Source organism: Otolemur garnettii, unplaced genomic scaffold (assembly GCF_000181295.1).
Source record: "Otolemur garnettii isolate 467f Iridium unplaced genomic scaffold, OtoGar3 scaffold00027, whole genome shotgun sequence".
NCBI lineage: Eukaryota > Metazoa > Chordata > Mammalia > Primates > Galagidae > Otolemur > Otolemur garnettii.
Window position 1 is genome coordinate 7,966,991 of NW_003852422.1, and position 12,945 is coordinate 7,979,935.

Sequence of the window (12,945 nt, forward strand, 5' to 3'; positions counted from 1 at the left end):
TATGCCACGGCACTCTACCCAGGGGGACAGCTTGAGGCTCTGTCTCAAAAAAAAAAATTATTTGCATAAATAACTATTCTTAGCTAGTCTCAGAGCAAATAAGACCAAGCTGGCTGAAGAGTCCGGAAAATGCTAGGGAGAAGTAGCAATTTTCAACGTCAAAAATGTCGTGGTCAAGATGAGCAGTGCAATTTTTTTTTTAATATTAACACCACAAGATCACCACAAGCCACATTAATGTAATTGATGACATCAATTCTGCACATATGCATCTGATCTCTTAGCAGAGAAAGTGTAAACTAAATTCAGTTGTGTGAATGACAAAATAATAAAATACTATTTCTCATGGAGAATGAATTACATGATTTAATACTAAAATATCTTTAAAAAATTGAACCTCTAATGACACATCTTTCATTAAGGACTCATTCCATCTGTACATATTAACAACTTCAAACATGGATTTGGAACTGATGGTTTTGTTTGTTTTAAAAGGTGCCATGCTTGAAGAGTCTGGAATAGAGAGAGAACGTCAATGAAATGACAGCTTTAAGAGTCAGTGCTACTTTTAACAACTTTAATTATCTAGCTAAAACAATGAATGCTTTCTCTGCACACTTTAACTAAAATAAGTAGTTAGACTGTCTAGGGCAGAGGCTGGGCTTCAAGAAAATTACCAGTCCTGAAGGAGACGACCATCCAGGCTGGATGATTAGAAATCTTAGTCTGTACCAAGAAGTGGTGTTTTCTTTGTTGTATCCCCCCTTTTAAAAAAATAAACTTTATGCTTTTGTGTAGCTCTGACATTTAATAGCCTGTTTGGCCGATCCTAAAAAAAACCCATATTAAACTTTGGCCATTATATTCCATAAAATTACATTAACATTATCAAATTAGAAATAAAATTATAATAATCCAAAGAGATACATTATATCCTTAAACAGAAAACTAGTAACTCCAAGCCCTGAAAGTAAACAGTGTACCCGCCACACTAACAGAGCAGCCACCATGTTTCTACCCACGAGCTGAATTGATCCACCTTTTCCGTATCTTCTTGACGTAGTACTCAACCAATCCTTACAGCAAGAGTTTGTCCCTTCTTTGCTAAACTGTGAATGGGCAGCATAGACTTTAACAGCTTGATTACCCATGTTCTGTGCTTCGCACGGCCCTCAGAAATCAGATCAGAGATGGAACTCTGAGAGTGTGTGAGGAGGAACTGGAATACCAAACCAAGCCAGAAAAACATTTTCTGTGACTTTCTAAAATGTCAAAAGGAAGCAATGTTTGTTACCTATACATGTTCACAATCAGTAAGCTGGAAAATACTTGTTTTTTCATTTCAGCAACAAACCGAATCTAGCGCTTTAATGGGTTGTTAGATTACAGTGGCTGTTACCGACATTGTTTATGACCATCACGTGTGATCAGAGTGCAGCTTTACCTGTGCTGTCTACTTTATGATCTATAGATAATTCCAGAATTTATTTCTAATCAAAACTGTCCAGTTTCACTAATATCCCTCAGCCTTTCCAAAGACAGATCATCACAAATTCATAACATTAAATAGTTTCTGAACATCTTGTGGTGATGATAATTATTTCTAAAAATAGAGAAAAATGAGCTTGCAATCAACTTGCACACTGTTCAGTAAATACATTACTATTTCATATTTAGAGGTGTTATCAAGAACAAGCAGCGTAAACTGTGAAGAGACATGAAAATGCCTGTTACATTTGACTATAATGAAGTAAACAATGTTAGTATATAAGCCTCAATTTTGGGAAACCCTGACATTTTATCCATTATAATTTCTTCCTAGAAGTATTAGCCAAATGCCCTAAAAGCTACTGATAACCTGATAAGCCAAAGTTGCTCATAGAGACTCTAAATCTGCAACAACTCCCAAAGAGGAAAATAGAAGCCTTCTAGCCAGTGAGTGAACTGATTATTCATTTGGATGTACGACAATGTCACAGGCAAGAAGCCAGAGCCCTGGGTTGTACCTTTGCGTTTTCTGTATTGGCCACATCATCTTAAGAAAAGTTTCTTAATAACCTGGATTAAAAAAATGTATCATTCTAAAATATATCTGAGATCCTTTCCAGTCTCAAGGATCTACAACTTTTAGCGTAACTTACAGTGACAGGAGCAAGCCCACACTTACCATTCTGTTCCCGTTGCACTCCCGCTGCCAGAAGGTCGGGCTCCCCGAGGCTGATGTCATTGAGCCGGGTCCCCAGGCACTCCATGCACAGGTGTTTGCACCACTCCTCGGCCTCCAGCTCTGAAAACAACCACACACCATCAGCTCCATCATTACCATATAGAGGATGGGGAAGGATGCTCCCTGAACCATGCTCCCACCTAATTGGCAGGGGTTAAAAATCTGCCTTAAAACCACAATTGAATACTACATTTAGAAAGTGAAGGAAAGTCCCTAAACTTATTCCCCACTATTTGACAAATATTCAAAAATGTTTTTAAATTATTCTGTGCTACTTTACCTTATTTAAACACCATAGTCTGACAATACTTGCTTCTCATCTAGTAGATTTTAGATTGATTTTGTTTTTGGAGAAAAATTAGCTATAAAAATAGCCAGGTTTAGTCATTCTACAGTGTGTACATACATCATGTTGCACTCGGGAAATGCACACAATTTTATCTGTCAATGTACAAGATAGAATAACTAAATGGACAATGGAAAGAGATGTAAGTGAAGAGTTAAAAAGGTCAGATTAGATTAAGAAAATGAACGGTTTCCTCAGTGTGATGAGATTTGCCTGGATTACTGGAGTTGAAGGTATGGCCCCCAAGCCACTCTGAACTGTAACGGATCACAGATCAGCTCAAGAATGTGATAGCTTTTTTTCTGTAAACATCAGAAAGTGGGCTATACTCCCTTAAAAACTTGGGAGTAGGGTCTTTAAACATTTTTCCTCTCTGGCAAATATCAATTACCTAAGACATTAGATCATTACTCCTTTTACTATGATCACCTCCTAACTATTCTATATTTACACGTTTCTTTTTCTCTTCCCTTGAAACATTAGAAGATCTTAACATCTACGCAGAATCCTGGGCATCTAAAGCTTCTACAGGCTTTTATAACATAAATGGATTAGACTCTAATACATGCTCTGGGTGAAGGAGGTGGCTAAAGGGGAGCGTTATCCCTGTGTCAACATATCCTGTCAGTGGTCAGCAAGAAAACAGAGTTAGAACCCAGGTCTTCTAGTTATTTTACTGGGCAGACAGTTGAAAAGAATATGAGGTTTCATATTTCAGGCCAAGCTCCATCATTACCATACAGAAGTTGGGTAAGAGCTTCCCCCTGACACCTGCCCAGGGAAGTTCAAGTTCTGATTCCTCACGTAGCATAAATCCGCACTGGGACAGTGTGATACAGATTCCCTGCAGACCCCTTGTTGTTTTCTGTAGATGACATTCCAACCTTTGCCTTGGCATTTTAAACTCCCCATAAAAAGTTATCTGTGACAAGTTTTCTGCCCATCTGAGATTTGAATGCAAACAGCTCTCCCTGCTGGCGACACCAGCATGTCTGGGTGACGTTTCTTCCTGAGCCTGGTCATGCTGTTTTCCCACCATGTCATCAGTGAGATGTCAGGCAGATTTGTCGTTTGTTTCTGGATTTATCAAGACCATTAATGATACTGTTAGATAAATCAAGAAAAAAAGAACATGTAGCCCCCCCTCCCATAGAGTACCATTCTACTAAAAATAATATTTCAGATGTCCAGTGATCACAGTCATTTTCTTTGTAAGAGGCACAGTTTCCACCGTTCAGGGACCAGACGCTGAGTGCTGCAAGTCACATCACCAGCCCAGGTCCAGGATCAGGTAGGGTCTCAGGACAGCATGGCTCCCTTGCTTCAGGAGAGTCAGAGGGCTGTGACTGGCTGGTTGGCCATTTCCTTAGGAACCAAGAAAATAATTTTTTCCAACCACGAGGCTACTAATATAACACCGTACCCTGCTGAGGCTCACCGCTTTCTCAAATAAATAAATAAATAAATAAATAAATAAATAAAATTCAAAACCCCAAAACCCTTCTAGTGAGAAAATGCCAGGCTTCATAAAAATTTTTACAGCAGCAACAAAAACATATACTGAAAATAATTTTCTCTTTAAGTAGTGAGTCAGAGCACACGCAGAGGTTCAGGATCTCATTCAGTCCCTCTCTGCACTAGCTCCCTGGGTTAATGAAACGCAGAAAGCAATCAGATATAAAGGGCTTCCATGGACCTGGGGCTGATGCTCTCAAGCAGTACAAAACGTGGAATTTCTGTCAGGCCAGACCCAGAGACATCTTCCGTCAGTGCAGTGAGAGGGATTCCTGGGCTTTACCTGACAGCAGGTTAAGATGTCTCCGCAGCCAGTGGGAGAAACCCCCCGGGCTTCAGCAGTTAGTAGTGCAGTGGCAGATGAGTGCCAAAGTTACCAAGAGTCCCTGCAATTCAGGTATCATCGAGGACTCACTTCTCTTTTTTTTTTTTTTTATAAAGTTTCATACTGTCATAGGGGTACATCCCTTTTGGTTACATAGTTTGCTTTGTTGTGGATCAAGTTGGGGTTCCAGGGGTATCCTTGTCCCAGACAGTGTGCAGGATACCCACACAATGTGCTCGTTGGCTGGGAATTTTCCCAGCCCATTCTTCTCTCCCCGCCTATTGAATGCCACTGAGTTTTGCTCTAGTTGGTCCTTCGTTTTTATTAATTTATTTTTGTTAGTCCATATAAGCCAGGCCCTGTGTGAGGAGGCTATGTGAAAACCGCACTGCTCTTATTAATCTTAGAGGCTGGTGGGATATGCCAGGGGGTCTGCCACATGGTGCTCTGGGGGGCTGTGGCCTCGCCGAGGAAGAACTGGGGAACTGTGGCAGGATGGAAGGTACCAGAACAGGTGCCTGCAGGACAGGCAGGAAGTAAATGATGACATGTGTGTAAGCGGATGACGTGCATAGCAGTGTGTGTGAGTGAGTTTATGTGTGCATATGAGTGTGGCTGAGTGTGTATGTGTGAGTTCACATGTCTGTGACTGTGTGTGTGTTGGAAGGGCAGAGGAAGATGTCTGGGACATCAGGAGGACGCAGGATAGCAGGAGTGACCTATATCAAGCTGGGGACAGCTCTGAGTTCACACAGAAACATCTGAGAGACAGCAGACAGTCTATTCTCTTCATGATTTTCTAGTATTTGGCTCAATCAGATCATTCCTAAACTTTCATCTGAAAAGTACAAACCTTTGTACTCTGTACACACGATGTAACGGTTCTGCTGAGTTAGCTTGAATTCATTTGAGAATTACGCAAAGCTTTGGTTTTAGAAAGGTTTGCAAAGCTGTTTTTGACAGTCACCTTTCCAATATTACAATTTACGCTTGTCCTTTCCTAGGTGAGCTCTATGTACTGAATGACATCTTTTGATGTTTTATTGTATGCTAATGTTTTGCCCTATCATTATTTAGTTAATGTTTTTCTCTGAACTTTTTATCTTTATTTTGTTTTATACAGAACTGAGGTTAAATAAAAATATGATAATCAGAACTCACTGGACTTTAAACATTTATTTTTCCGTAGACTCAGTGCCTTTCTTCATCTGTCTTTCAAACATTTTGGTGTACGCATCGTGTGCAAATAATTAAATTTCCTTAGGAAGGAATAAATACATCAAAACGTCCTATACAGTTTTCTGCTTTTCTCTTCATGATGGAAGTGCTTTTTTATTAACATGTTTTTTATTTTCAAATAGCTTGCAGTTATGTTCAAAATTTATGCAAATAAAATTTCTTTTTCTATAGAACAGAAACCCAAATAATGTTTGCATTATACTATATAAAATTAAGTAAATGAAGAAATTTGGTAATTTCCAAAATGAAAATTGAAAGATGCTTGGAAATCACAAGACAAATGGAGATAAGAGATTAAACTAAATGATTGAATTTGGTGACAGTTGGGTTTTTTTAATGGAGGGGAAATGAGGATACTGCAAAGTAGAAATCTAGTTAGGGATGGATGGCTTCTCTCTGGGTTTAAGTTTGTTTCCATCTTTCCTTCTATAATTCTGGGTACACTAAGGCTAACGCCCTTTGAACCAGAAAGAGGGTCTTTCCATAGAAGGCTCTTAGTTAATACCTATTGACTAAATGGTGAGAGTCCAACTTTATTGCTTTCACCACGTGTAGTCCCTAGGATAATGATATCGAAGTTAAATGATGCAGAATGTGCTACAGTTGAAGAGAGTGAAGACGTTTTCATCACATACCCAGACAATTCAGTATCTACAAAATCACATGGAGACTTAAAAATAGCACTGCGTCAGTTTCACGGCGCTTCATTGTAAGATGTCGGCAAGACTATTTTTGTGTGAAAATGATAAATCATGTAGCTAGCCCTCACTGGATTTAGCTTTTATTAATAAAAATTATTATTATTAAAATAGCCCTGTTTAGCCTTTAGCATAACCATTCATTCTTGATTATATCTAATTCTTATCTTCTGTGCAGATTTCCTGTGGTTTGGTGATAAAGGTTGTTTCTGTATTAATTTATGTCAAATACATGCTTTGCTTTGAAGTGAAGAAAAATGTTTCCCTTATAGAGTATTATTGAGACAATATAAAGCTTTCTCTCGTTGTCATTTAAAAGTTATAGTGCTATTAAAATATAAGGCATCTTGATGATGCTTTCTTGAAAATTGGCAGTGACTTTCTTCTTAACTGACCTTGCTGATATTCTATGGCCTCTTGTTTTCCCCTCACTTTTTATGTAGTAAGAAGATAAGAAAGTAGCTAAAACCTAAACATTTGCTTTAGCAAAGATCAAAACAATGTATCTCCATTTTGAGTACTGGAAAAAAGCTTTTTCCATTGAAGTAATATTTGCAGAATTGGTAACTGTAAAGCTGGGGGAAGAATGAGCTTCCTTCGAAGGGTATTTAGTTCCTTGCTATGGAAAGCCCCCTCCTTCGCTCCCTTCCACAAAACTTGCTCAAGCCTAGAAGTCCTTTAAAACTTGGGTTCAGATATGACCTCTTCAGACTCATGCTTGGATGTGACATTTTTTCCTGCACATTTTCATAACACTCTGTACACAATTCTATCAAAGCCCTTAATATCACTAAGTTATTTTTCTGCCTTTTTTAGCCAATATACTTTAAGAAACTGGAGTACAGAAGACTCACTTGATTTAGTCACCCTACAGTCTGGAAGAGCACCTGTACATGAAATCTAAGAAATAAATGTGGAATAAGTAAGTGTATGTTTTATATATAACACATATATGTACTTTTCACTTAATTCTCCAAAATTAGAGACAAATTCTAGAACAAAATGCAAATAATTTGGCAAGTAGTCTCTTGTGGGTTGTTTTGAAGCCTCTATTGGTCTCCATTTAAGAGGAGCTTGTAAGTTCTGCAGGACACAGCTGGCCTGTCCAGGCATTTGATTAGGAAGTGAAAGGGTGCAGTGTCAGACTTGGTTCTCAATTGAACTTTAGTCATGATTAAAAATCACCCATTCAAAAAAGGTTTCTTGTTTTATTAGCCCTCCTTTCTCTTTTAACCACATTAGGAATATTTATGCCAACATGGACTTCTTCCATAAATTCTTTTTGATTCTATTTGTGACAAACACTTGTTTGGGTTTTTATTTTCTACATAGATATGGCAGCAGAATCTTAGAAAAGGTCAACTGAGAGCCGAGGAAATGAGTTACCACCCCAATGCATCTTTTATGCTGATACTCATAACTTGTTTTCCTTGATTTAACAGCAGGTTGAAATATCACATTTTTGGACTTAGTATAGAAATGCTTATTCTGCCTCCTTCTCTCCTTCTGTGGGTCAGAGGAGTGAGAGGAGGTTTTCGGACATGGCCAAATAAAAAGCTGCCCTGCCCATTCGCCAAAGTAACGAGCGACCAATAGCAGTGGTTAACAGCAGCCAATGTGCTGCTCTTTTACTTGACAAGAATTTATTGCAAAATGCTTTCATATGGAGGTTAGCAAATTGCAGAAGAGCTTAAAACAATCCAGAGAAAATAAGAAAGAACAGAAACGAATACCTATAAATGCTCTGAAAACGATGGTGCCATGTGTTACAAGGAAACAGGATTAAAAAGGATCCTTTGCAACAACCTGGAAACTCACTTTGGAGAATGAGTGTGTTTCTGTGAGGGAAGACAGTATTGGGTCAAATGCTTTCTGATCTGTGGAATTCTTACAAGATGCCAACAGAAAATTTGATCGCATAAGTTTTAGGCTCCTCACCAGAATATGCTTATCGAGCAGGTGACTTTTTTTCAGGAAGAGGTTCCATGCTGAGACGTAATCTTAGCCACCATCTCAGAAGACCCAGAATGCAGTTCCTCTCTGTGCTACTCTCCAGTGAGGGTGGAAGGGGAACACACAGCAGGGAAGCTATTTGTTGGAACACAGCAGGGAAGCTATTTGTTGGAACACGAGAATGTTGCCAAGGACATGCTCATCAAAACCTAAAGTCTAAAACAGTGCAGAGCTCTGAAACTGTTTCTCTCTACATAGCCAAATTTATGACAAAAACGTTTTGATGAAAGTTCATATTAAGCATGGAGCTGAATTTGGCCAACACCACCACGAAGCCTGAGCATAAAACCATTCTCCTAGCCTCCCAAAGGACCACAGCCTTGTCAATATGTTGACTTTTGCCTGCTGAGGGCTGATGGTGAACTTCTGCCTTTCAGAACTGTAAGAGTATAAATCTGTTCTGTTTTCATCTGATGTGTCTGGTAATTAGTTACATCGGCAGAATAGTAGAACAAATACAAAATCCCAGTATTCTATTCCTCTCTAACAGAAAAACTTTCAGTCAAGCAAATCAATTCAACAGGATATGACCTACAAGGAAAAAAAAAAAAAAAAAAAAAAAAAATATATATATATAAAACAGGGTGTGATTACATCTGCTTGGAGCATAAGAATTTAAAGGAATTTCCTCATTGCTAACATGGAAGGGAAAAAAAAAATCTCAAAAGAGAGAAGGCTAAACTGGTGAAGACCAACCAAAAAGAATAGCAGGAAAGTCGGAGGAAAACTGCTGGCCAAGGGGTCTACGGGAGAATTGGAACAGCCGCCAAAAAGGCAGGATCCACCTGCAATCTGAAAATACCAAGAATGTACTGAGTGATCGCAAGATGTATGTGGAAAGGATTTCAAGGGACCTGTGGTGTGAAGGGTTGGGGTCACGGGGATAGGGTCGAATGTAATGATCCACCCAGGTAGAACTGACCCGCCCAGTGCATTTTCCACCCAGGAAATAGTGAATGTGCCAATCTCTACCCCACTGACCCTTTGAATCAGCAGTTCTCAACCTGTGAGTCGTGACCCACAGGAACTGTATTAAAGGGCTGTGGCATTAGGAAGGTTGAGAACCACTGTTTTAAATCCCCATCTGCTATAGCCCAAGTGTGGAAGTCTTTCCCAGTCAGGAATTTCACTCTCCCTACACCCAGGTGTAATAAAGACCACATTGCCCACACAGAACCAAGATTCTGTTTTTCTTTTGTTTCACGCCTGGGAATAATCTTTCATCTTGGGGTCCTTGACCTCCCACATGAGAAGGGCTCGCCCTGTGAGTTAAGGGTGTAGATGGGTACACCTTCCAGTTGCATCTTCTGAGAAGAAAACAAGGCAAAAGAGAAGGAAGAAAACAGCCCTTAGCAACTGGGCGGTGGAGGGGAAAAGAAGAAGAAGTACAGAATTTGGGGGCATCTAAGCAAAAAGAGTGCTACTGTATTAGAGAACAAACAAAAATCCCATCACCAAAGCAAACAAACGAAACTCTACTACACACCTTGGGCTTTGTGAAAATGACATAAAAGGGCTGCAGGAAGCTAAGACTCTCTTTGTTTTCATTGATAAACCCTTAACTACAAACTGTATTATTGGTTAAGTAGTCATGTTTTGAAATGCATTTTCAAATTTTTAATTTTTAAAAATTGACATAGAATTATATGTATTTATCTCATGCAACGTCATGCTTTGAAGTATTGCATTGTACAATAGTCAAATCCAGCTAATCACCAACTGGGACTATTATAAAAATCCCAATATGATACAAATCAACAAAGAAAATAAAAGTCTATAGATAATTATTGCAGAAATTCAAGATAGGAAAATTCACACAAATTCAAATAAATTAATGAAACTGTCTCTCTCTGCACCTTGGTCCACCAAAATAACATGAAGCAGAAAAACACTGTAAGAGTATAGTCCAAAAATAACTGGACATTTTCCAACAAGTATTTGAGGGTATAAAATATGAACTTGCAACAAAATTCAAAAACTAAGAATGGAAACGGACCCCCAAAGTTGAAGAAATTAAAAAAGTAGAACAGCTTTAGGAATGAAGTAGGGAAAATAAAGACAAAGTTAACAGAAATAAAAAAAATAAACTACAAGATGCCTAAGGGAGGGAGACTCAGTTGAACACTGATTAAGAGGCATTGACACAAGCCTGAAGATAACTGTTGTCATGAAACAAAGAAGTCGGAGGCCAGAGAGAGGCAGTGGAGATGGACGACAGGGAAAGGGATGGGGTGGCCTGGTGCCATTAACAGTACGAGGAGACCAGTGGTGCAGGACCATTTACATCTGGGACATATTCAGGAAAGTCTACAAGATTTGCAAGTGGGGTGTGAGGGAAAGAGGGAAATTCAAAATGAATGCAAAGTTTTCTGGTTTGTGCAACTGGAAAAAGAGATGTGCCATGTTGTGAAACGATGAGAACCGTGAGAGCAGAAAATTTAAAGGAAAAATAGTAAGAGCTCAATTTAGATGTGTTGTTGAGGTGGATAGATGAGTAGGCAGTTGGCTATCTGAGCCTGAAGTCCGGGAGTGAAATGCAGATTGGATTTGTAAATGTGGGAGTCAACAGCATACAGATTCCATTTAAAGCCGTGAAACCAGATGAGATCCCCAAGAAGTCTGAGTAGGTAGAAAAAAGAAGACACTTAAGGGCTGTGACCTGGGACACCTGCCCAGTTAGAGATCTGCAATGCAAACAGGAAAGGTGACTGAGAAGTAATAGATGTCGAGGAAGAAGAAACCAAAGGTGTGGGGGGAGGAGGGCACAGTGGCTCACACCTGTTAATCCCAGCACTCGGGGAGGCTGAGGCAGGTGGACTGCCTGAACTCAGGAGTTCAAGACCAGCCTGAGCAAGAGCAAGACTCTGTCTCTACTAAAAGTAGAAAAATTAGCCAGGCATTGTGGAAGGCCCCTATAGCCCCAGCTATTTGGGAGGCTGAGTCAAGAGGATTGCTTGAACCTAGGAGTTTGAGGGTGCTGTGAGCTATGATGCCTTGGCACTCTACCCAGGCTGATAGAGTGACACTACCTAAAAAAAAAAAGAATACAATATTCTGAAAGCGAAGATGAAAAAACATTTCCAGGAGAGAGTGGCTGACTACTCTAAATGATAGCACAGCTCAAGTAAAATGAGTTCTGGAAAATGACTACAAGATTTCCAACCTGCAGAGTATTAGTTACCCTAATAAGAAAAGTTCTTATAAGACTGGTAGGAAGAAAAAAATGCTTGAAAAGGTACAAGAGAATTTAGGAGAGAAAAGACACAGTAATTAGGTTCCTGTTCATATAGCTAAATATAGACAACTCAATCTCAAAGTTTTATTTATTTTTTTTATAAAGGGAAGAAGAGAAGTGTCTGGCATCAATGCGTTCACTAGAGAGAGAAATGAGATGAAGAATCTGATAGATAATTTGGTGTGGTAATGACGTCTAGGGGCACAAGGACAAGGTATCAGGATTGGTGCAGGGGAGAGAGAAGGAGCTAATGGGACCATGTAGGGTCCCATGACGATTAGATTCTGGAGAAGAAAGATGACCAGGAGTGTGAAGGCAGTGCTGGCGTGGATACAGACCAAGGGCTGGCTGAGGTTTGTGTGGATAGCGCGGTGCTGATGCTGCAGCGACATCATGAGAACTGAAGGGAAGGAGGGATGGGAGGCCCTTTCTGGGAGCACAGCATCTTCTGGGGCTCCTGCTGATGAAGGTGGAGCCTGCAGATAGGCAGACTTATTTCCAAGAGAAGAATACATTTCGTCACTGCTGCAGAGGAAGTCCTCACTGGGGGGCTCATGCCTAGTGCACAGTCTGGGAGTCTCCTGCTGCCTGCAGGCGGGTGTCAGTCTCCTGAGTTGTCAGTGGGTGATTATTTCTCACACAATCAATCTTAAAGATTCTGGGGTCATCACTGACTTCTGTCGTCTCATTTATTCCATGCCTTGCATCTCATATCATCCAACCCATTCAATGAATATTTTTTGAGTCTCACTATGTGAAAACATCATTGATAAGGTAATATAATAACAAAATGGTGCTCCTATCCATCCAAATTCCTGATGTCAGTGATGACAGAGCCATTCTGCAGACTCAAGATGTAATTGAGAAAAACAGTTTGTAGCTACATACCTAACATTTCTTCACTAATTTTATTTTAGTTTTACGTTTTTATTAAAAAAGAATTGCCCGGGCACAGTGGCCCATGCCTGTAATCCTAGCACTTTGGGAGGCCAAGGTGGGTGGATTTTCTGAGCTCACAGGTTCAAGACTAGCCTGAGCCAGTGTGAGACCTCGTCTCTAAAAACAGCTGGGCGATGTGGCAGGAGCCTGTAGTTCCAGTGCCTTGGGAGGGTGGTTGGTGGAACCTCATCTATGCTGCATATTGCAAGGGTACATGTCAAATCTATTAAGAGTATCAATGTCTTAACACAATAATTACATGAGGTGAAGGCTATGTTAACCAGTTTGATGTAAGCATTCCAAATTGTATATAAAATCAGCACATTGTACCCCATAAATGCATTAAGGCATATAGTTATGACTTAATAAAAAATTGTTAAGAGAAAAAAAAAAGAATTCTGGCAACAC

The 12,945-nt window shown here is 39.7% G+C and overlaps 1 protein-coding gene across 1 annotated transcript in view; it reads right to left on the reverse strand.

Moving 5' to 3' along the window:
• Positions 1–12,945, reverse strand: part of DOK6 (docking protein 6) — a 338,799-nt gene that overhangs the window by 131,978 nt on the left and 193,876 nt on the right. Inside the window, exon 4 of the mRNA XM_003788404.2 lies at positions 2,168–2,287. Coding sequence (XP_003788452.1) covers positions 2,168–2,287 — 120 coding nt within the window. The remainder of the gene's footprint in view (positions 1–2,167; positions 2,288–12,945) is intronic.